The sequence below is a fragment of the Protopterus annectens genome, chromosome 3.part0 (assembly GCF_019279795.1).
Source record: "Protopterus annectens isolate FY-2018-M chromosome 3.part0, PAN1.0, whole genome shotgun sequence".
Taxonomy (NCBI): domain Eukaryota; kingdom Metazoa; phylum Chordata; order Ceratodontiformes; family Protopteridae; genus Protopterus; species Protopterus annectens.
In genome coordinates, this window is record NC_056731.1 from 340,356,806 (window position 1) to 340,382,178 (window position 25,373).

Here is a 25,373-nt window from a genome sequence, read left to right on the forward strand (position 1 = left end):
ACCTCTGCCAAGCGAGTCTCAGAACTTCAGGCTGTAAGCATTAAACCTCCTTTTATGGTCTTTCACAAGGACAGGGTGTCCCTTAGAAAAAAATCCTTTGTTTATTCCAAAAGTGGCTTCGGAAGCTAACCTCAATCAAACAATAAAACTTCTATTTTCTTTCCCTTATTACTCTAACAAAGGAGAATATGTCTTGCATTGTTTTGATGTTCATAGGTAATTCCATTTCTATCTGAAAAGGACTGAGGGATTTCAGAAGTCGGACCAGTTCTTTGTGGCCTTTTCTCAAAACAGAAAGGGTCTGGCACTTTCTAAAGTAACTATTTCCAAATGGCTTGCTAGCTGTATTTCCTCATGTTTCACTGTTACAGTGATTACATTACGGTTATCTGCCTGCCAGGTAGCCCTCAGCCGGCTTGAATATCAAAGTCTTGGATTCCTGCGTCAGATGCTCTCTTCTTCCATGACGTCAGGTCGTCAGGGGTATAAAACATGCAGCCAACGCCATTACATCAGTCTTTCTTGCCGCGCTGTGCCCGAAGCAGAAACAGTTCACAAGTGCCAGTTGGCCGACTCATGAAATTTTCAGTTTCGAGTTTCAGAACCGAAGTCTTCAAAAAAGCTAAGTACTCCGTTGGGGATCCTTTTTCTTGCTCTTAACCAATGTCAGTAAAAGTTAACAATTGTATTACCTGTGGAAAGCAAATACCTCATAAAGATTTTCATTTGTACTGCATTCCTTGCTTAGGCCCAGACCACGACATTCCTCGCTGTCTGTTTTGTGGCTTTTTCAAACCCCAGACAATTCGTCGTCTGTTTCTTTTTGCAGCAAATTATTTTGGTACTCTGTTTAACTATCCAGAAATAGCTTCAGTAAGCCATCCGACTACCGACATTATGAAAAAACGTGAAGATAAAGATAGAGACAGACCACATAGATCCAAAGCTGCCGACGACGCTTCCATTAAGCTAGTCGCCAGTTCGCCGGTACTCAGTGAGGTGCTTGATACCCGCTACTTCAGATTCTCAGGCCTCTACTGAGATCCATTCGGAGTCCGGTATGCCGCGAGATGCTTCTTCAAATATGGAACCTGCAGATGTCTCTACCTTGGATGGGTCCAGAGCCGCTGTGCAGGCACCGGCTTCTGAGGGTGTATTCAGGCCTACGGACTTGCATTTCAAACTTATGCCATCTTCTTCTTCAAGACCTAAAACTCGACCCACACCTAGAAAACCGACGTCCAAACCGCATGGTTATTGCCCATATGCCTAAAAAACAAATGAAAAGAATGGCTGAAGACCTTATTGCTTTAATTAGGGGAAGCCAGCCTTCCCCCTCTGAGACCTAGAACGGATTTTCCTTCTGATTCTTCTGATCAGGATTCTGAATTTTTTGTTTCTTCTGATTACCAGGATTTGCCCTTATCTACCTATGAGGATTCTGATGCAGAGGATTCCATTCCCTCTGTTTCCCCTCCAGAAGATTTTTCTTTTGGTGAAACCATGCAGACTCTTAGGGAGCATTTCCGCTGGGAAGCCAGGATTACTCTGACTCCAAAAAGAGGCTTAGGGAATTCTTACTCCTCCCTCAACACAGGCCTTTAGCTATCCCTCCTTTCCTAGCATTGTAGATGATGCCTTCTTGGAATCTAGTCTGGATCCAGACACTACCTCCAGCTCCCCAGGAAACCTGACAGATATTACAGAGTACCTGGCTGAAAATTCCTCTTCAAGAATCCTACTGCGGACCCAGAAACCATTTCCCAAGCCCCTAAAGGCATTGAGGCTACTACTGCCAAAAACCCTACCCCCTCTGATAGAGATTTCGGGTCCTTGGACAGATGGTGTAAGAAGGTACACACTTCTGCTACTTTGGCTGTTAGGGCCTTAAACTGCCAGTTTCATATGTTAAAGTATCAACAGCATATTATGGGACTACTTAAAAAGAAAATGATGTTGATTCGTGACTGTGCTGAAAATAAAGAATTTCAGGATCTATTGCATTCTGCTGAACAAGTTGGTAAACATACTTTGCAATGTGGTTTTACTCTTTAGAAGCATCTTGCAGGGTGTTGTCACTGGGTCTGTACTTAGAAGGCATGCTTGGCTTAAGGAGCAAAATTTGCCAGATTATGTTAAAGCTAAATTACTGGATGCTCCCTTAAACCAAGACCGCCTGTTAGACAACAAAGCAGAAGTCCTTAAAAAGATGGAGGAAAAAGCTAAATCTATGCAAACCATTAAAGATTTCCTGCAAGTACAGCCTTTCCAGATTTAGTAGGCATTGGCCTTCTAAGAATTGGTCCTTTCCTGTCTCCAAGGCCTTCTCAGTCCAAACCCAGGAAAAGCAGGCCACCTAGGCTACAGTCTCAAGGTACGCACAGGCCTAAGCAGTGGGGGGGGGCTCCCACTTCCAAAGCTGGAAGTAGTAAGACACCCCCCTATGGAAAAATGTCACAATGACTTAACCTTAAACCTTCCAAGGCCTGCTCAACTGCCTGCTCCCTTAGGGGGAAGGATCGCCCTGCATGCAAAAAACTGGGAACTCATTACCCAGGATAAACTGGTTTTAAATATAGTTTTTCAGGGATACAGATTCCACTTCCACACCTTACCAACCCCAAACGGTTTGCCAGACCTACCCCCCCCCCAAATCACTGGGCAGAGTCTCAACAGCAGGTTCTCTCTCTTCTAACTATCAGGGCTGTTCAACCCGTCCCAGCAGAAGAAAGAGGACAAGGTTTTTACTCCAGACTTTTCCTGGTACCCAGAAAAGGCAGCTCCTGGCGTCCTGTCCTGGACCTCTGTATTCTAAACACCTTTTTGGTAATTCCAAAATTTAAAATGCTAACACTTCAACAGCTGCTTCCTATGCTAGGCAAAGATGCCTGTTTGGCAACCTTAGACTTAAAGGAAGTTTACCTGCACAATCCAATAAGGGAATTTTGCAGAAAATACCTACACTTCAGAGCAAGCTCCATGCACGGTTAGTGTCTGCACTTCCCTTTGGCTTATCTACTGCGCCCAGAGTATTCATGAAGTGTCTAGCTCCAGTCATTGCATTTTGCAGGCAAAGAAATATTCAGATATATCCATACCTGGACGATCGTCTAATTCAGGCAGAAAGCCAGGGCATGCTACTAAAACATCTGCCATTTGTAAAGAAACATCTAACCTCACTGGGGTACACCATAAACTAAAAGAAATCTCATCTAGTACCCTGCCAACAAATTGTATTCCTGGGAGCAAGCTTGAACACAACTTCCCAGATAGCTTACCTCATGCCAGAAAAACAAGTTTGACAGCTTATTTCAAACTACTGGCCACAAAGACCCAGCTATCTGCAAGGAAAATCCTGCAAGCCCTGGGGTTCATGGCCTCTTGCATTCTACTAATTCCATATGCAAGACTGCATATGAGGAAACTACAATGGTATCTAAAAAGCCTATGGTGTCAACATTCTCAGGACCTGGAATCAATGATTCCTATTATTCCTTGTATAAAGACAGAGTTCCTTTGGTGGGCAGAGGCCTGCTACCACAACAAGGGGCTCCCATTCACTCTACCCCCTGCTGCCCAAACCCTAACAACAGACGCATCAGACTATGCATGGGGGGCTCACTTGGCAGGGCAAGTGCATTCAGGGCAAATGGAACCAGAGTCAGATGCACCTGCATATCAATCAAAAAGAAATGTTAGCTGTACAGAATTCCCTGACAGCCTTCAAAGACCATATTCTTCCAGGACAATTATTGGTAAAGGCAGACAACACCACTGTTATGTGGTACATAAACAAGCAGGGGGGAACCCACTTGTACCCTCTCTGCAGACTAGTCATAGCTCTGTGGAACACAGCCTTGAGCTACCAAGTTCACCTATAAGCAAAATTCACTGGCAGACGACCTAAGCAGAAATCTCATGGAACCACACGAGTGGAAACTGGAACTAAAGATATTCAACCTTTTGAGAAACAAATGGGGGAATCCAGATATAGACCTGTTTGCCTTCCCTCAGAACTACCAGTTAGACAAATTCTGCACAAGGACTTCCCACAGTCAAGCTTGGAAAGTGGATGCCCTGTCCTTCACCTGGGAAAGCCTCTCAGTTTATGCCTTCCCCCCTCTGCCTCTCATCTCGATAGTTATGCTAAAGGTCAAACAGGACAAACCAAGGACAATACTGATTGCACCAGACTGGCCATGCCAGCACTGGTGTACCCCCTCTTGCGCAGTATGTCACTGCTGGAACCATGGCACCTGCCTCATACCCCTTCCCTGCTGTCCCAGCAGGAGATCCAGATTCTGCACCTTCAGTTTCAAACCCTGAACCTTGCAGCCTGGCTAATTCCTTGAGCTCTCCAATAGCATCCCTCAGTAAGCAGGTGCTAGATGTTATTCTGGAGTCAATGAGGGCAAGTACTAGAACATCCTATGCTGAAAAGTGGAAAAGATGCTCTTTCTGTAGCCAGACTCAGGGGAGGGGCACAGTGGTGCCCAGCTTACCGCATTTTCTTCAGTACTTAACAGAGACGCTCCACAAGGGCCTTTCCTTCTCGTCAATTAAAATTCATGCCTCTGCCATTTCCACATTATAATACTGAACCACCCCTCTTCTCTCACCCCGTGCTAAAGCAATTTCTCAGAGGGGCCAAAAATTTAAGACCTCCCAGGAGAGCCCCTACCCCAGCCTTGGAACTTAACTTTGTATTGGAAAAGCTCACTCTACCTCCTTTTGAGCCAGCTCTAACTGCAGAGTTGAAATTCCTTTCTTGGAAAACGGCCTTTTTTCTAGCCATCACTTCAGCAAGAAGAGTGTCTGAATTACAGGCCCTCATGGCAGTGGAACCCTTCATCTTCCATGCAGACAGAGTGTCCCTCAGGACCAATCCTTCTTTTATGCCCAAGGTGGTGTCTAGTGTGGCCCTTAATCAGTCCATTCATTTGCCTACTTTTTTCCCAAATCCACAAAACAAAGGAGAACAAATACTGCACTCTTTGGACATGCACAGACAACTTAGATTTTATTTGGACAGGACTAAGCCTGTCGGAAAATCTGAACAGCTGCTTGTTGGCTTTGCTGCAGGGGCAGAGAGGAAGGCCATTTCAAAGCAAACCATTTCTAAGTGGATAGCCCTTTGCATTCATTTCTGCATTAAGCACCATGGAAAACCTACCCCACAGGGGATAAGATCACATTCCACCAAGGCTGCCACTACTTCTACAGCCTTTCTCAGAGGTGTTCCTACCAGGGACGTCCTAGAAGCTGCTACCTGGAGCTCTGTACATACCTTCACCAAGCATTACCACATGCTTATTTTTTCTAAATCCAGAGCTGGTTTTGCCACTGCAGTTTTGCAGGGCTTAATAGCTGGTCCTAATTCTCTCTGACTTCCTCCTCCCTTCCTTAGCGTTGGGAATCAACCCAAATATAATGACTGCAACAGTGAAACACAAAGAACATAGTTACAGCTGTCTACACTTACCATAAAAGTAGATGTTAGAGTGTATTCACTGTTGCAGTCCTGGTTACCCTCCCTCTCGCCCCCTGACTTCTCTTGGCTATACTTTTCTTCTTGTTTAATGTTTTTTTCAGCTTTCTGGTGTATTTGCTTTTTGTTGGAGGTGTAATCTAACATATAATTGCTTTCCATTATGGGGGCACCTGACATCTGGGGCAAGAAAAACTGATGTAATGACGTCTGCTGCATGTTTTATACCCCTGACAACCTGACGTCATGGAAGAAGAGACAGCATCTGACACAGGAATCCAAGACTTTGATATTCAGGCCGGCTGAGGGCTTCCTGCAGGCAGATAACCCAAATGTAATGACTGCAACAGTGAATACACTCTAACATCTACATTTATGGTAAGTGTACACAACTGTACTTTTATGATAGGCATGTGGAGCAGACCAGTTAAGGCCCACTCTGCTAGGTCTGTAGCTATATCTTCGGTCTTCTGATTTGTGCTGCTGTTACTTGGTCTAAAACCCACACTTTTGTTTCGCACTACAAGTTGTTGTTGGTGTCTAGGAACAGGGCTTCCTTTGGTTCCTCTGTACTCTGGCACATCCTTCATTGAGGCCACCGGGGTTCATAGTAGCTGGAGGCTCTGACCCCATTTGTGATGAATAATGACATGGATAGCATCAGATGAAGAGTTACGTATTTAACATAACTTGGAATATGTGTTGGATTACATTTGCTCATTAATATGATACCAATAGTGCCCCCACACCCTTTTCTACATAATGGGATCCCTTTCCTTGGAAGTCACAACAGATAGTGTCAGCGCAGCTAAGCCAGTAGGAGACGTCTTTGTAAAGCTAAACCTTTCTTTTGTTAGTTGCACCATAAAAAATGCAGCTTGTTTCCTTAACCAAGCTTCTTATAGTAGGTAATGGTGTCCCCCTATTTCTGTTCCATTTAGTTTAAGAGCGCATTTGTCTGTGGTATACATTTGTGTGGTTTGAGGGAGTGCTGTTAAGTCATATTTGCTAAGTTAATATACATACTGCTATTGCTTGAAGTTAAACTAAGCCAGTCATAATGCAAACTTCTTAAATCAGTTTAAGATTTTGTCTCTAGGCTTTTTTTTTTGTCCTTTTTCTCCAAAGGAGATATATAAACATTCGGTACAACAATTTTTTTTTCATTTTGTTTAAAATGTAATTATAGTTGACTTCATTGCTCAGTGTACTTAATGACATTTCTCAAATTAGTTTATTTTTTGCAGAGAACTAAAAAGTAGCTTTTTTATTCTTTGTTCTAGGTGCATTTTACTTGGTGTTTGAATACATGGACCACGATTTGATGGGGCTACTAGAATCTGGTTTAGTACATTTTAATGAAAATCACATAAAGTCCTTCATGAAACAGCTAATGGAAGGTTTGGACTACTGTCACAAGAAGAACTTTTTGCACAGAGATATCAAGTGCTCCAACATCTTGCTCAATAACAAGTAGGAGTAATAAAATTAAATTATTCATGTTTTATAGTGCACATATTTTTAGGGAAGAATATAGGTGGACTTGTACTGTGAAAGTGGTGTGTTTGAGGATAAAGAATTTCTTAAAATGTTGCCTTAATTCATTTTGAATTGTATGATGTTCTTCGTGTTTCAGTGTTGCAGTCATCACATTTAGGTTATCTGCTTGCAGTAGCCCTCAGTCGGCCTGATTATCATAGTCTTGGGTCTGCATCAGTCGCTGTCTCATCTTCCATGACGTCAGGTAGTCAGGGGTATAAAGCATGCAGCCGATTACTTCAGTCTTTCTTGCCGTGCGGTGCCTGAAGCAGAAGCAGTTCGCTAGTGCCAGTCGTCCGACTCCTGAAACTTTCATTTTTGAGTTTCAGAACCGAAGTCTTCAACTAAAGCTAAGTACCCCGTTGAGGAAACTTTCTTGCTCTAAACCGGTCAGTAAAAGTCAATGATTGTATTTCTTGTGGAAAGCAAATACCTCATAAAGATTTTCATTCATACTGTATTCCTTGCCTAGGCCCTGACCACGACGTACCTTGCTGTCAGTTTTGTGCCTTATTTAAGCAACGAACTATTCGTCGTCTGTATGTTTACGCTTCTAAATATTTTGGTACTCTGTTCAGTTACCCAGATATGGCTTCGGTAAGCCACCCGACTATCGACATTCCGAAAAAACACAAAGATAAAGACAGAGACAGGCCGTCTAGGTCCAAAGCTGCCGATGATGCTACTCCTAAGCTAGTCGGCAGTACTCAATGAGGCGCTTTCGCAGCCCCTGATACCCACTACTTCAGATTCGCAGGTCTCTACTGAGACCCATTCTGAGTCCGGTATGCCTCGAGATGCTTCAACTGTGGAATCTGCGGATGTCTCTACTTTGGATGGGTCCGAAGCTGCTGTGCAGGTACCGGCTTCTGAGGGTGTATTCAGGCCTAATGACTTGCATATTAAACCGACGCCATCTTCTTCTTCAAGGCCTAAAACTCGATCCATGCCTAGAAAACCGATGCCCAGACTGCATGGTCAGGCCTCTATGCCTTAAAAACAAATAAGAATAGCTGAAGACCTTATTACTTTAATCAGGGGAAGCCAACCTTCCCCCTCTGAGACACCTAGGACCGAATTTGCTTATGATTGTTCTGATCAGGATTTTGAATTTTCTGTTTCCTCTGATGACCAGGATTTACCCTTATCTACCTATGAGGATTCTGATGCAGAGGACTCTATTCCCTCTGCTTCCCCTCCAGAGGATTTCTCTTTTGGTAAAACCTTGCATAGTCTTGGGGAGCCAGGATTACTATGATTCTAAAAAGAGGCTTAGGGATTTCTTACTCCTGCCCCAACACAGGCCTTTAGCTATCCCCCCTGTACTGGACATTGTTGATGATGACTTTTCGGAATATAGCTTGGCCCCTCACTCCTTACCTCCTGCTCCCAGAAAACCAGATGGATATTACAGGGTTCCTGACTCTCACAAGTTTCTCTTTAAAAATCCTACTGCGGATCCTGAGACCATTTCACAGGGACCCAGGGGCATTAAGGCTACTACTGCCAAAACTCCTACCCCCTCTGATAGAGATTCCAGGGCGCTGGATAGATGGGGTAGGAAGGTATACACGTCTGCAACCTTGGCCATTAGGGCCTTAAACTGCCAGTTTCATATGTTAAAGTATCAGCAGCATATTATTGGATTGCTTAAACATAAAATGATGTTGATTCCTGATTGTGCTGAAAATAAGGATTTGCAGGATTTAATGCATGCTGCTGAACAAGTTGGAAAACATACTTTGCAGTGTGGTTTTGATTCACTCGAGGCATCTTGCAGGGCTACTGTCACTGGGTCTGTACTTAGAGGGCATGCTTGGCTTAAGGAGCATTTTTTGCCAGATCATGTTAAACCTAAATTGCTGGATGCTCACAACAAAGTAGTAGTAGTACTTATAAAGATGGAGGAAAAAGATGGAACAAGGAGAGGGTCACAGTAAGCTGCCTGTCAGGAGCTAGAATCCGCCACATAACACAAGCACTCAGGTCACTCCACAGCAAGTACAAATATGACTCAGTCATTGTACATGCCGGTGTGAACGACCTGAGACGTACCTCCCTGGACTACATGAAAAGAGACATAGAGGAGCTCTCTGATTATGTAGCCCAGGCCGGTATGACCATGACCCTGAGCAGCATCTTACCCTCACCGAGAATGATGCCACAGTACAAAGACAAAATGATCAGTTTTAACAATTGGATTAATTACTGGTGTCATTCTAAGGGGATCCAGTGTCTGTCTGCTTGGGATGACATGCTTGACAAGCCACGCTGCTTCGCAAGGGATGGCTTGCACCTGTCACCCCTGGGCTTCCGGATATTGGCCAAGGCTCTTGCCACCCCCATAGTGCCTTTTTTAGGCAAGGCACAAATGACAAACCTACCTCCCTAGAAAACACAAGTGGAAAAAAACTAAGGGTAATGCTGCTCAATGCCAGAAGTCTAAACCTCAAGATGCACGCCCTCGAAGCCCTCCTCAGTATGGAGAACATCGATGTCTGTGCAGTGACTGAAACCTGGTTCAAGGCTCCTGAGAGCACCCCAGCACTATCAGGTTTTACCTCATATCATGCTTTCCGGCCCCAAAACTTGGACCGAACCACAAAAGGAGGGTGAGTATCCATTTTCATCAAAGATACCCACACCTCCAGGTTAGTGGCAACGCACGAAGCATCGGAGACTATCCAGGTGCAACTAACCATAGGCAAAACTGCCTTACAGTTTGTAGCATGCTACAGACCACCCTCTCAAACTCAGGAACCACACACAGCCTTCCTGAAGACACTGGAGAGTATGAATGTCTCTCCAAATACCATCATTTTGGGAGACTTCAACTACCCAAACATAGACTGGGAACATTACTCAAGCCCCAACACCCTAGCCCAAAGGTTCCTAGAATTCATAAACTCAAATGCAATGGAACAACTAGTCACCATTCCCACAAGAGGAGACAATATACTAGACCTGATCATCACAAACATGGGGACAAAATGCTCCACACTGGAAGTACATCCCTCTTTGGTAAGATCAGACCATAAATTAATCTCACTGGAAATCCACATCCCGCCCCACCCCCTGCACAAAAGACCACAGTGAAGAACTTCTCAAAAGCAAACTTCACACTTCTTAAGACTGAAGTGGTATCTTTCAAGGCCCCTGGGCCAGTGGAAACCACAACCCACACTGCTGAATCCTTTGCAAATGCCTTCTATGGGCACCTTCAAGAAAGCATGGATCATGCAATCCAAATTAAACCAAGACCCATTCCCCCAAAGGCAGGCGCCCGGTCTGGTGGACCCCAGCCATAAACAAACTTTACAACAGGAGGAGGAAGCTACTACATGACAGAGCAAAATCCCTAAAAGGGAAGGCATCTCTGATCAGTACTAGCAAAAAACTATGATCACTCATAAAATCATCCAAGGCCAACTTTGAGAGAAAAATCGCAAAAGACACAAAAGACGATCACAAGGCCTTCTTTAGCCATGTTAGAAACCTGGGTGGAATCTCCCAGATATGCTCAGAGTTAGTCCAAAATGATACAAAATACACTGAACCCACTGACATTGCCAACATTCTGGCAGACAGGTTCAGTGCAAATTTCTCCTCCCCCCCCCAAAAGGAGAAATAACTATCCCAGCAGAGTGTAGCCTCCCTAACATCTCAGATGCCCAGGTGAGAGCCGCCCTCTCTAAAGCTAAAAACACAGCATCAATGGGACCGGATGGTGTCCCGGGCTGTGTGCTACATGAACTCCAAGGGGAACTAAACCCACACATAAGGCTGCTGTTTAATCTTAGCCTTACTACAGGATACGTACCCAAAGAGTGGTGTACGGCAACAGTGGTCCCACTTCACAAAGGCGGTGCTTCTACGGACCCTGGAAATTACCGCCCCATAAGCTTGACGAGCCTGGTCTGCAAAGCTATGGAGAGGATCATTATGGAACTCATAAACAAAGACATTGGGGACCTACAGACATTGGATCCTACCCAATTTGGCTTTGTCAAGGGCAAATCCTGCCTTTTGAACTTGGTCGACTTTTTTGAAACAGTCAGTGAGGCCATTAATGAGGGTAAGGCAGTTCACACAGCCTACCTTGACCTTGCAAAAGCCTTTGACACAATACCCCACTCGGGCATCATAGACAAACTCACCAGCTTAAATGTAAACCCATATGTCACAAGATGGGTTGCAAACTGGCTCAAGGACAGAACCCACAGGGTCAGAGTTGCTGGAGCTATGTCAGACTCTAAGCCAGTCACAAGCGGTGTCCCACAGGGCTCAGTCCTGGGACCCCTCTTGTTCGGCATTTATTTTTCCGAGGTACAGGCAAACATAGGAGGATTGTGGCTGACAAAGTTCGCAGATGACTGCAAACTGGGCGCCATAATTGATACTCCAGCGGACACAAACATCCTTCAGAGAGGCCTCATAGAAATGGATAATTGGTGCCAGAGCCATGGCCTTAAGCTGAACGCCAAAAAATGTATAGTCATACCCTTTGGGAAAAACAAGGTACCGACAAATTACCACATAGGCAGTAATCCATTAAGTACAGAAGAGGTAATCGGGGACCTAGGGACCCAGGTTGACAGTAACCTCTCATTTGACACTCACATTGCCAAAGTGGTTAGGAAGACCTTCTATATTGCCCACCTTATCATGAAGGGTTTCACATCTAGATCAAGAGAGGTCATTGTGCCCCTGTACTCTTCTCTTATCAGGCCAATGATTGAGTACAATGCACCATTTGGGATGTATCTCACCCGACACCTGCAGCAGTTGGAAAGACCCCAAAAGTTCCTCACCAAGAGGATAAAGGGTCTTAAACATATGTCATATGCTGCCCGACTGAAAAAACTCCAGCTCTATTCAGTCGCATACCGCTTACTCAGAGGTGATCTGTGCCTGACGTACAAGGCCATGTCCAATTCTGAATTAATGGACATGCTCCACCTCAGAAAATCCAAATCCATCAGAGCCACGAGAACAAGTGACTTAAACCTCAACACAGAAATAAATAGAACGTGCTGGAGGGACAGATTCATAACCCAGAGGCTCCCTACACTCTGGAACAGAATCCCAGTCCATGTTAGGCAGAGCCCCTCACTGACTCTATTCAAGAGAAATCTCGACGAGTGGATGGGAGATCGTAGGTTTACCCCGGGGGTCATCTCTGTGTCACTACTAGACAGAGGCATAGTAAACTAAACCCTAAAAGGGCGTAGTATTCTCATCCTAAGGGGTGGTGTAAGCCACATACACTCTGGCTAGGCTTATAAATGCCCTAGGGCAGATAGCCTAGTACGAACCTATGAACCTAAAAAGCTAAATCTATGCAAACTGTTAAAGGTTTCCTGCAAGTACAGCCTCCAAGATTTAGTAGACATTGGCCCTCTAAGAATTGGTCCTTTCCTGCCTCTTCCAGGCCTTCTCAGTCTAAACCCAGAACACCCAGGCTTCATTCCCAAGGTACGCACAGGACTAAGCAGTGGGGGGCTCCCACTTCCAAAGCAGGGAGTGGTAAGACTCCCTCCCTGTGGTAAACTGTCTCAATGACTTAACTTTAAAACTTCCAAGCCCTTCTCACCTGACTCCTCCTTTAGGGGGAAAGATTGCTCTGCAGGTAAAAAACTGGGAACTCATTACCCAGGACAAATGGATCTTAAATATAGTTTCCCAAGGATATAGATTCCACTTCCACACTTTACCAACCCCAAACGGTTGGCCAGAGCTACCCCCAAATCAGTGGGCAGAGGCTCAAAAGCAAGTTCTCTCTGTCTTAAGTATAAGGGCTATTCAAACTGTCCCAGAAGAGGAAAGGGGGCAAGGTTTCTACTCAAGACTTTTCCTGGTGCCCAGAAAAGACAATTCCTGGCGTCCTATCCTGGATCTCTCTATCCTAAATCCTTTTTTGATGATCCCAATATTCAATATGTTAACTCTTCACCATTTGCTTCTTCCTATGCTAGGCAAGGATGCCTGGTTGGCAACACTAGATTTAAAGTAAGCCTACCTGCATATCCCAATAAGGGAATCTTGCAGAAGATACCTACGATTCAAAGCAGGCTTCATGCACTATCATTTTTCTGCACTGCCCTTTGGCTTATCTACTGCGCCCAGGGTATTCACAAAGTGCCTAGCTCCAGTCATTGCATTTTGCAGGCAAAGAAGTATTCAAACATACCCATACCTGGACGATTGCCTAATTCATGTAGAAAGCCAGGACATAGTGTTGAATCATCTGGCGTTTGTACAAAAGGTGCATCTGATATTGTTAATCCTCGTTCATTCCTTACGCATGGGTATCGGTTCCGACCTCGGAACCGAGCTGGCCATTTTCCAAGCTCGCGTCAGCTTCAAATTCTCAAGCTAAACTCATACCCACAATCCCCCTCTCCCCGTTACCTCAGATTTTGTTTGCCGCATTGCCTTTCGGTCGTGTGAAGCTGCTTCTCTTGAGCTAAGTACAGTATTTGTTGTTTATTAGTCATTTATATTACTTTTCTGTCAGAAAAGTTAATATTTCTTTGTCTCTTACCGTATCGCAAATAACGACCATATTTTCTTCAGGTTTTTCTTCTCTTTTCTTTACCTTTTTACCGCAAGGTATTCTCCTCTTGCCATCGTTGGTAATCTTTCCCTTTTTCTCCTACCTTCGGGTATTCTTTTGTACCATTGCTGGTACCATTTTATGCTGTCTAATTTGCTATCATGGCAGATAAGAAAGGTAGTCCAGGGTTTAAACGGTGTTCTGATTATGGACACAAACTACCTACTTCTGATGCACACTGTTTGTGTGTTTATTGTTTGGGGGCGTCCCACTTATCTGTTGACCTGCCCTGTACTATCTGTGAAAACTTTTCAAATAGGACTTTGTTGGAAAGGAAAAACAAGCTGTTGCTTAAGGGACTTCTTAAATCTCCCTTTTCAGAGGCTATTTCTGGGTCGGAGGTCTCAACCCCTCTTAGAGCCCATAAGAAAATCTTGGATTTTCCTACCAAGGCTAAATCTTTGCCTTCGTCTCCGGCTGGGGACTCCCGCCAACCAAAACCTAAAAAGGCTAAAGTTTCGGCTCCGGAACTCACTCAGTCATCAGCAGTGCTTTCAGTGCTTAGACCTTCGGCTCCGTTAGTGATCTCGGCTCCGTCATCTTCTGAAGCCTTCACTATATCGGCACCGAGGGGCTCCTCTGTTCAGACTATTACCACTGTATCGGCACCAACCGTTCAGTCGATGCAGACCTTGGCCATGTCGGCTCCGACAATTTACTTGGGACCGACACCTTTATTGTTGACTCCAGTGTTGTCAGTTCCAGCTTCAGCACCAACAACTACTTCGGCACTGATCCCTGTGTCGGTGCAGACCATGACGTCGGCACCGATGACTTCTTCGGTGCAGACACCCGTAGTCCAGTCTCTCTTGGCACCGTTGTTCTTGGTGCAGACAGGTGTGATGGGCACCGAATTTGCCTCTTTTGCGACAGGCCTGTTTCTCCCTCAGTCTCCGTGAGGTCCACTAGAAGCCTTCCGAACATGATGTGTTGCGTCTTGTAGATCAGGTGCTCTTGGCCAGAGGTATCCCACCCCCCAGGAACCATCCTTCCTTGGGAGGTGATCACCCATCTCCAAAGACTCCTTCTTATTCTCCTCCTTCATTGCCTTTGAAGTCCATGGATATAGCACAGTCTTCCCCTTCTGCGGTTCCCTTTATGGATCTCACTAAGGAACAGCAGTTGCCTTCGTGGCAGGAAAGTTTTGCTACACCCCAGGATGTCAGTTGTGACACGCATAGTTTGCTGCTCCACAGCCATCCAGGGACTCCGGGTTGGCAGGCTGAGCCACGTAGGGGAAGGGTGACCCCTGTCCTAGACATTCACTCCTCTTCAGGTGGACCAGATTTCCAACTGATGGAGAAGGCTTTCGCTGCAGCTGGCGATACTGGACTGTCTATCCCTCCGCCCTCCTCTGGTACACTGATTTCACAAGTTGCACTGAGCGGACACCGGGTACAAGGGCCTCAGGACATATTCCCACAGGAAACCCCTTTTCCGCTGTCTTCCCCAGCTTCTCCCACTGAGGAAGTCCACCGGAAAAGTTTGTGTAAGAGGAAGCACATAGACTCTACAGAGGAGTCCCTTACTGAAGAGACAGATTTTGATGAGGGGGAAGGATCCCCTCCATCACCCTTTGGGGTATCCTTTGGTGATATCCTCAAAATCGTGAAACAGAGAGGTGACTGGTAGTCCTCTAATCCGACCTCTGCGAAATCTGTGTTCCTGCAGGCCTTTTGCGCCCAGCCCCCCTATCTTCTGGGTTACTCCACCTGCCGATGAACTTGTCCAGCTTATCATGCAGCGTGCTTGGAAAGCTCCTGACACCGTCGAAGCTATTCCCCGGAGGCCAGATAAGATTTTGTCCCCTCCTGCTACGGATCCCCATTTGTCAAAAGTTCTTCCTGTGGATGCTTTGGTGGTGGCGGCCGCAGCAAAAAAGGATTTGGCAGAAGAAGAAAGCCAGTCTGCCCATCCGCCTAACAGAGTGTCCCTGGCCCTGGACAGGAAAGGGAAGCGCACCTTTGCATCAGCGACCTTTACTATCAGGTCCCTGATGTATATGGCACACTTTACCAGGCTTCAACGGGATCTGATTTCTGAGCTCTCTGAAACCTTGGCTGGTGCCATGTCTGATGAGGTCCGTGACAAAGTGGCCTCTCAACTGGCCACCATTGAGTCAATATCTAACTCCTCTGTGCGACTGATATCTCACGCATCAGAAGGAGCAGCTAGAGCAGCGGGTTCAGCTGCGCTTGTGCAATTTCGCGGAACCCTTTAAGGCTTCCTTTCTTAACGCTTCCATTGTTTGGACCCGAAATTAGAAGTACACTGGCCAGATGTGAACAGGACGGTAAGACCCATTTTGCCATAGGTGTCCGTTATTCTTCCCCTCAACGTGCTTTCTCCCGAAACCAAAAGAGTGGGAAGATATGGTTCAAGAAATCTCAGGGTCCTTTCCATGACACACAGGCCGAGTTCTCCCCTAGAGGCAGAGGGGGAAACTCATAGGGAAGACTCTCCTTTTGGGGCAGAGGGGGTCCGCGTAACCAGGGTTCCAGGGATTCTTTCCCTGGCCAATCCTACCAGCGCTTCTGAAGAGCAGCCCAACTCCTTTCCTCTTGAGGTAGTTGGAGGACGTTTCTCCTTGTACCCTTCTGCCTGGCTAACCATCACCACTGATTCTTGGGTACAAAGGATTATAACCAGAGGTCATCATATCCCCTTCGCTCTTGGTCCTGTCCCTTGAAAAAACCTTCCCAACGTTCCACCCAGTCAAAGGGAAGAAGCAGCACTAGAGATAGAAAAGCTGCTAAGAAAGAGAGTCATCCAAATAGTCCCTCCAGAGACCAGATAGGATCCAGATTCTGCTGGCTATTTTTGGTGCCAAAGAAAACCGAGGACTGGACACCAATTTTGGTTCTCAGTGTATTGAACAAGTTTGTGAGTGTACAAAAATTCCGGATGGTCACAATAAAGTCTATCCTGCCACTTTTGGAAAAAGACGATTGGATGTGCTTGATAGATCTTCAAGATGTGTACTACCACATAAACGTGGAAAGGCCCTCAAGAAGATTTTTGCGCTTCCATGCAGGAGCCAGTCACTACCAGCTCAGAGTACTGCCTTTCGGATTCTCTACAGCCCCCCAGAGTGTTCACAGTGTGCATGGCAGTTGTCACAGCTCACTTGTGACTTCAAGGATTCCAGGTGTTTCCATACCTAGACGACTGGCTCATTTCCGCCCCCACAAGACATCTACTGGAAGAAGCCCTGGCATACTCTCTCCTCGCTGCACAAAGGCTAGGCATAACCATAAACTGGCAAAAATCCAATCTCACCCCATCTCAGTCAACAGAATTCATAGGGGTTATCTTGGACAAAAAGAACTGCAGAGCTGCTATTCCAGAGCACAGAATTTTAAGGATAAAGCAACAACTGATTCCAATCCTTTCAAGGGAGAAATCCACGGCTTACTCGGTTCTACAGCTGTTGGGTTCCGTGGCAGCCTCCATCATCATTGCCCCCTGGCCAGGTTTCAAATGAGGCTTCTACAATGGCTACTGCTTTCCCAATGGTATCCCTTTCAGCATCCTCTTTCAGCCATGATTCGAGTAACCCACAGGTGCAAATGGGATTTAAATTAGTAGATGACGCACAATCTGTCACAATGGTCTCGCCCCTTCTCCCCCAACAACCCAAGGCCACAGAGGATATGGCAATGGGCGATGGCTACCAACCGTTTTCTTCTAGCAACGCACATTTCCGGGAGTTCCAGTGTGATAGCAGACAGACTCAGCAGGTGCATTCTTCAACCTCACGAGTGGTCCCTGAATCCCTTGATAGCGGCGGAGATCTTCCACCACTGGGGCTGTCCTTGCTGTGACCTCTTTGCATTCCTGACCAACTACAAATGCAGCAACTACTTCGCCCTGATTCCCCCTCCGGGACAGTCACCCAGGGATGCTCTAGTCCAAGATTGGCCCTCTGGTCTTCTTTACGCATTCCCACCTTTTCCCCTCATTCCCCAGTTTCTGAAGAAAGACCGTCGGTTGAAGAGCAAGGTGATCCTCATAGCACCATACTGGCCTCGACAGATTTGGTTCCCCTTTCTTTGGCCTCACCTACTAGATCGACCATGGATTCTTCATCCTATCCCGGAGTTGATCTCACATCCACAGAACCTGATTCATCCCATCTTAAACAGCCTGAAGCTCACGGCTTGGCTATTCCAATTCCCATGATTGCCAGGCAGAATGATCTTTCTTTACCAGTACGTGACATTCTCATTGCATCTCATAAGTCTTCCACTAGAATTAAAATAAAATAGGAATTAACCAAAAACCAATAAAACAGTAAAACTCCACAGATGAAGACGACCAAGTCAAGAGCAAAATTAGAGTAAACTGCCTTTAATCCAGCTTAAAAAATAAAACCAAAAGTAAAACGAGCGCTTTCGCCTGGTTCATACCAGGCTTTATCAAGATAGTCTCACTGAAAGAACCTCCTTGTATATAATTAACACTAGTCACATGACATCTTAATTAGTCCAAGTCATTATTGCATTCCAGAGAATCTTAAAAAGACATTGTAAAAAAACAAAAAATCTTACAAAATTGTTACAATGAAGGACATCGTGAGGGATGTATGAAACTATATAAAAAACATGTTAAAAAATGTATTAATATATACATATAGATCCAACTGTCTTGGTTAACAATGATCAAAATGTACCTAAAAAATTTTTTTTGTATAAGATTTATAACCTTGCCTTTCTCAGTTTAAGCACACTTGCAATACTAACATTGTCATTAAAACCAGGGGGTCTTGATGCATTTAATTTTAATTGCCACAAAAGTTCCTTGTACTCAAGACGTATCTCCCAATCACCTCCCCTGGGATCCTGCGTTACCTGATGTTCATCGTGCATACAGCTGCAGTAATTACAGATGGGTTCTCTGCCATCAGGCGGTCCCTCGGTCGGCCAAATTCCAAAGTCTTGGTCCGGCGTCGGTTGTTGTCGCTTTCTCTTCTGACGTCAGTGAGGCCAGAGTATACAAGACACAGCCGACGCCATGTTGTCTTCTTTGCCGCGCGGTGCCCGAAGCAGAAGCAGTTCGCAAGTGCCGGTCGGCCAGCTCCTGAATTACGAAAATTTTGGAAACTGAAGTCTTCATTAAAGCTAAGTACCCCGTTGGGGAACCTTTTCTTGCCTCAGACCGATTTCAGAAAAAGTTAATAATTGTATTTCTTGTGGGAAGCAAATACTGCATAAGGATTTCCATTCCCTCTGCATACCTTGTTTAGGCCCAGACCACGACGTCTCGGGCTATCGCTTTTGCGCTACCTTCAATAAACGCACTATTAAGCGTCGGGCGGTGTTCGCCCAACACTATTTTGGTAAAGCTTTCGATTATAAGATGTCGTCGGACTCTCCGACTACCGTTTTGTCCAAAAAACGCAAGGAGAAGGACCGACATGCGAGGCCCGCGGTCCCCGCCGACACCACGCCAAAACAGGCTACACGTGGTCCGGTTCTCAGCGAGACGCCTTTGCAGTCCCTGATTACCGACGACACTCCTTTGGCAGTGTCCTCTGTACCCGAGACCGCTGGGACCTCGGCCCTTTCCCAGACTACAACCACCGAAGCCTTTGCTAATGTTGAGCCTACTAATGTGGACAGGTCCACCTCCACCCATGGTGTCTTTAGACCCTCATCTTCTTTTTCTATTAAGGCCTTTCCTAAATCCAAAGCAGCCAGGCATCCCAAGAGGCCTGTGGCCCCATGCCTACAAAACAGATGCTTAAGATGGCTGAGGATTTAATTACTCTTATCAGAGGTTCTCAACCCCCTCCAGACAAGAGACCCAGAGTGGAGGAAGATTCTCCCTCTTCTGATCAGGGATCCATTTTATCAGAACATTCTGATGTAGAGGAACACTCTTACTCCCCTTTTGAGGATTCGGATGCAGAGCAGTCCATCCCTTCTGTATCCCCTCCTGAGGATTTTTCCTTTGGGGAAACCTTGCACACCTTGAGGGAACACTTCCATTGGGAAGGCCAAGACTTTTCAGATTCTAAGAAAAGACTTAGGGAATTTCTTTTGTTACCTCAACACAGACCTCTGGCGATACCCCCTGTTTTGGACATACTTGATGATGTTTATTCGGAGGCTTGCCTTAACCCGGATTCTCTGCCTTCTGCACCAGTCAAACCTGATAGGTACTACAGAGTACCTAACTCTCACCAATTTCTCTTCAAAAGCCATAATGCTGACCCTGAAACCATTTCCCAAGGCCCCAATGGATTGAAGGCCTCCACTGCCAAGAACCCTCTTCCTGCAGAAAGAGAGTCAAGGTCTTTAGAAAGGTGGGGAAAAAAGGTATATACCCCGGCCACCCTAGCCATGAGGGCCTTAATTGTCAGTTTCATATGCTTAAATATCAACAGTTCCTGTTATCACAATTAAGGAATAAAATGTCTCAACCTGAACAACCAGATTTGAAGGAGTTACAGGATATGATGCATAGTGCAGAGCAAGTGGGTAAACATACTTTACAATGTGGTTATGATGCCCTAGAGGCCTCAAGTAGAGTGGCCGCTACAGGATCAGTCATTCGCAGACATGCCTGGCTTAGAGAACAAAACTTGCCTGATCATGTGAAAGCTAAACTTCTAGATGCTCCTTTACAAAACAATGTGCTGTTTGGTACTAATGCTGAGGAGATACTTCAGAAAATGGAGGAAAAAGCCAAATCTATGCAAACTGTCAAAGCCTTTTTACAGGTCCAACCTCCACGTTTTAGCAGAAATTGGCCTTCAAAAAACTGGTCCTTTCCAGCCACTGACAAGCCCCAAAGAGGTAGATACAGGCGCACAAGGGGCAGAGGGCAATCACAAGGATCATATAGAGGCCGACAATGGCAAACTCCAGCACCAAGAGGTGGCGAGGACAGTGCACAACAATACAGGAAGCAAACCCAATGACTCCCTCATTTCCATGCCAAGCATGTCTCAGCTGGCAGCACCTTTGGGAGGAAAGCTAGCATTATTTGCAGGCAATTGGCATATTGTCACAACAGACAAATGGATCCTGGACATTATAAACAGAGGCTACAAATTTCAATTTCACACTCTTCCAAAAATGAGAGGCATGCCAAACCTGCCACTGAATCAAAGGGCAGAGGCACAACTACAAATTTCAAAGCTCATAAGCATGAGAGCTATTCAAGAGGTACCTACTCACGAACAAGGTCAAGGTTTCTATTCAAGACTTTTTCTGGTACCAAGGAAAGGAACCGACTGGAGACCCATTTTGGACTTATCCATCCTAAACACATTTCTACTGCACCAAAATTCAAGATGCTCACATTACAGCAACTTCTTCCCATGCTGGGCAAGGGGTTTTGGCTGGTAACATTGGACCTCAAGGAGGCATACCTGCATGTCCCAATCAGACAAAGCTGCAGAAGATACCTCAGATTTCTTGCAGGTTCAATCCACTATCAATTCTCTGCATTGCCCTTTGGCTTATCTACTGCGCCCAGAGTATTCACAAAGTGCCTGGCATCAGTGATTGCCTACTGCAGACTTCAAGGGATACAAATTTACCCTTATTTGGACGACTGCCTGATCCAAGTGGACAGCAAGCACATACTTCTGGAACATCTGGCATATGTGACACGGTTAATGCATGCTCTGGGATACACAATCAACAAAGAGAAATCAAGGCTAACACCATCTCAGAAAATAATTTTCCTGGGTGCCAACTTGGACACAAACACCCAGATGGCCTACCTTACGCCAGAAAAACAGGGGCAACTATCTCAGTACTTCAAAATACTAGAAAAAAGTACCAGGCTTACTGCAAGGAAAATCCTGCAGGCATCTTGCATTCTTTTAATCCCATGTGCAAAGCTGCATATGAGGAAACTTCAATGGTACCTAAAAAACCTATGGTCTCAACACTGTCACAGTTTGGAAACAATAATACCAATAATCCCATGTTTGCAAAAGGAATTTCTATGGTGGGCCCAAGCATGTCAAGCAAACACAGGCCTCCCATTCTGCAAGCCTCAAGCAAAGCAAGTTATCACAACAGACGCCTCAGATTACGCCTGGGGGGCGCACATGACGGACAGGTGCATCCAGGGCAAATGGTCCCAAAAGGAAAAGCACCTTCACATCAATCAAAAAGAAATGCTAGCAGTAATAAATGCAATTACAGCTTTCAAGGACTTCCTGCATCCAGGACAATTACTAATAAGAACAGACAACACCACAGTAATGTGGTACATAAACAGACAAGGAGGAACACATTCATACCCCTTGTGCAGACTAGCCATGACTCTTTGGAACTTGGCTCTGGAATGGCAAATCGAACTTCAAGCACAGTACCTGCCAGGATTGGAAAACACGCTGGCAGACAATTTAAGCAGAAATATGACAGATCCACACGAATGGAAGTTACATCCTCAGGTGTTTACAGAAATAATCCAAGCGTGGGGGAGGCCAGACATAGATCTTTTTGCCTCCCACAGGAATCATCAATTGGAAAAGTTTTGTTCGAGGACCTTTCATCCAAAGGCCTGGAGAGTGGACGCCCTTTCATTCAGTTGGACAGCATGGACAGTTTATGCATTTCCACCTCTGCCTCTTCTGCCCAAGGTGCTTTTGAAAGCAAGAGCAGACAGACCGAAGATGATACTGATTGCTCCAGATTGGCCAAGGCAACACTGGTACCCACTGCTGAGGAGCCTAACACATACTCCCCCCTGGTCCCTGCCTCTAATGCTGACTCAGCACAGCTACAAAACTCTTCGCAGTCAGCTGAAAACACTCAATCTCTGTGCATGGAAAATCCCTTAACACCACAACAGACCCTACTCTCCAAGGAGGTGCAGGATGTCATTTTGGAGGCCAGAAGGCCATCTACTAGAAAAGCTTACCCCGCAAAATGGAAGCGGTTTTGTTCTTGGAATGAGAAAAAAGGCCAGGACCCTAGAAAACTGAACTTGCCTCAGGTATTGCAGTACCTAGCTGAGCTGCTGAACAGTGGACTTTCATTTTCTTCCATAAAAATCCATGCCTCAGCCATTTCTGCAGAATTCAACACGGATCCTCCTTTATTTTCTCACCCACTCTTACGACAGTTCCTCAGAGGGGCTAAGAATATAAGACCACCAAGGAGACAACCAATACCAGCCTGGGATCTTAATTACATACTAGAAAAGTTAACATTGCTTCCTTTTGAACCAGCTGCCTCAACAGATTTGCAATATTTGTCCTGGAAAACTGCCTTCCTTCTGGCCATCACTTCAGCTCGTAGAGTTTCGGAACTACAGGCCCTCATGGCGGTGCAGCCCTTTCTCATTTTCCATCAGGACAGGGTTGCCCTTTGTACCAACCCATCATTTATGCCTAAAGTGGTATCCAGGGTAGCCTTAAATCAAGCCATACACCTTCCTACCTTTTACCCCAATCCTCAAAACAAAGGGGAAAGGGTACTACATTCTTTAGACATCCATAGGCAGCTACGTTACTATTTGGACAGAACAAAGTCCTTCAGGAAGTCAGAACAACTCTTTGTGTCCTATGCTGTAGGGGCTCAAGGGAAGCCAGTTTCCAAGCAGACTATTTCAAAGTGGATAGGCCACTGCATACGGTTTTGTTATTCCTATCATGGGAAATCTGTTCCTACAGGTATCAGATCACACTCCACCAGGGCCACAGCTACCTCTACAGCCTTCCTCAGAGGAGTTCCTACCAAAGATATTTTGGAGGCAGCCACTTGGAGTTCTGTACATACCTTCACAAAACACTACCACCTGCCTTTATATTCCAGAACAAGAGCAGGCTTTGCCACTGCTGTTTTGCAGGGCATTCTGGCTCAACCCAGTTCCTCCTAGTACCTACCACCCTGTGCGTAGCTTTGGGACTCTACCCATCTGTGATTACTGCAGCTGTATGCATGATGAACATAGTACAGGTTTGTACCTACCATTAATGTAGATGTTCGAGTGCTAATACAGCTGCAGTACAGGTTTCCCTCTCTCCTTCCCCACTTGGTAAAGGCATGGGGCCTAACAACCCCTTCATACAACCTGACTGGGTTATCCTTCTTTGGTTTATTTGCTTGCAACCACTTATTTTGGATTATATTGCATTGCGTGTATATATACATATAAGCATAGTTTATGTATTGCCTTCCTTCTGGGGGCACCTGACATCTGGGGCAAGAAAGACTGAAGAACATGGCGTCGGCTGTGTGTTATACACTCTGGCCTCACTGACGTCAGAAGAAAAAGCGACAACAACCGACGCCGGACCAAGACTTTGGAATTCGGCCGACCGAGGGACCGCCTGACTGCAGAGAACCCATTTGTGATTACTGCAGCTGTATTAGCACTCGAACATCTACATTTATGGTAGGTACAAAACTGTACTTTCTAAAACTAAAAACTTCAACTGCATATTGGGACATTGAGTGAGATGCTTGTAAAAGGCATTTGTCTCCTTCTTTTTGGAAACATCATAAAGATGTTCATATATTCTTCTCCTTAGGGGCCTCTCGGTTTTTCCAACATAAAAACCGAGACAATGCATACAAATTCCGAGATATACAACCCCTTTCGCCCCACAATTGTAGTAACTGACCGCATTGAATTTAAAGTTCCTTGATGGAATATATAAACTGCTGTCATTAATAATAAAAGAACACTGTTTGCATGCACCACATTTGTATGTGCCTAACTTTATGGTAGAGTGTGCATAGTTTTTATGATAGTTTCTTCTTTCAAATAGACCCTTCAAATTGATGTCCCTCCTATTTACAAAACTAGGTTTTTTGGGTATTATTTTGTTAATATCATCTTGAAGGGTCAAAACCGGCCAGTACCTTAACACAGTGTGTTCTACTTGCTGCGAATCTTTAGTGAATGTATGAACAAAGTTATTATGTGGGTCATATTGCTCGTCTTGATCTGTGCAATCAACCAGCCACAAACCCGTGCCTAATAAGGGGAAATACTTCAATTCTCTGTTGACAATCACATCTTGGGCTAAATTGTTAACCAGATGAGTTGGATACCCTCTTTCCAAAAAAAGTTTTTTTAGCAAGTGGACTTCTTTCAAAAAAAGTTCATCTGTACTCGACATCCTGGATGCCTGGATGAACTGTCCCTTTATTATACCTTTCTTTTGATAAAAAGGATGGCCACTATCGAAGTGTAAATAAGAGTTGGAAAAAGTGGCCTTCCTATAAATTTTAGATTGAAAGGCACAGTGGTAATTATCTTTAAAAAGGGAGACATCAAGATAATTAAGACTGTCATCATTAACATTGTGCGTGAAGGATAAAAAAATGTGTAGAAGAATTGATGTAAGCCATAAATTCTAAAAAAACATTCAAGTCTCCATCCCATAGTAGACATATATCATCCAAGTAACGTTTATAATGGATAATGTGTTTAGCCCAACAAGATGAAAATATAAATTGTTTCCCAAAAGTACAACACAATGTTCGCGTATGACGAGGCACAAGAGGCACCCATCGCAACCCCTTTCTTTTGCCTAATCAACTCACGGCTTGGCTATTTCAATTCCCATGATTGCCAGGCAGAATGATCTTTCTTTACCAGTACGTGACATTCCCATTGCATCTCATAAGTCTTCCACTAGAATTACTTACCTGAGCAAGTGGAAAAGATTTACCTGTTGGCTGAAAGATGAACAAGTAGATCCTTCTCGGCACCAGTGTCAATAATACTAGACTATCTGGCCGACCTTTTCCA

The 25,373-nt window shown here is 45.2% G+C and overlaps 1 protein-coding gene across 3 annotated transcripts in view; it reads left to right on the plus strand.

Annotated features, from left to right (window-relative positions):
* Nucleotides 1-25,373, plus strand: part of CDK13 (cyclin dependent kinase 13) — a 2,153,482-nt gene that overhangs the window by 1,250,865 nt on the left and 877,244 nt on the right. For all 3 annotated transcript variants that reach the window (XM_044064803.1, XM_044064806.1, XM_044064804.1), the window contains one exon: nucleotides 6,772-6,961. In XM_044064803.1, the coding sequence (XP_043920738.1) occupies nucleotides 6,772-6,961 (190 nt within the window). The remainder of the gene's footprint in view (nucleotides 1-6,771; nucleotides 6,962-25,373) is intronic.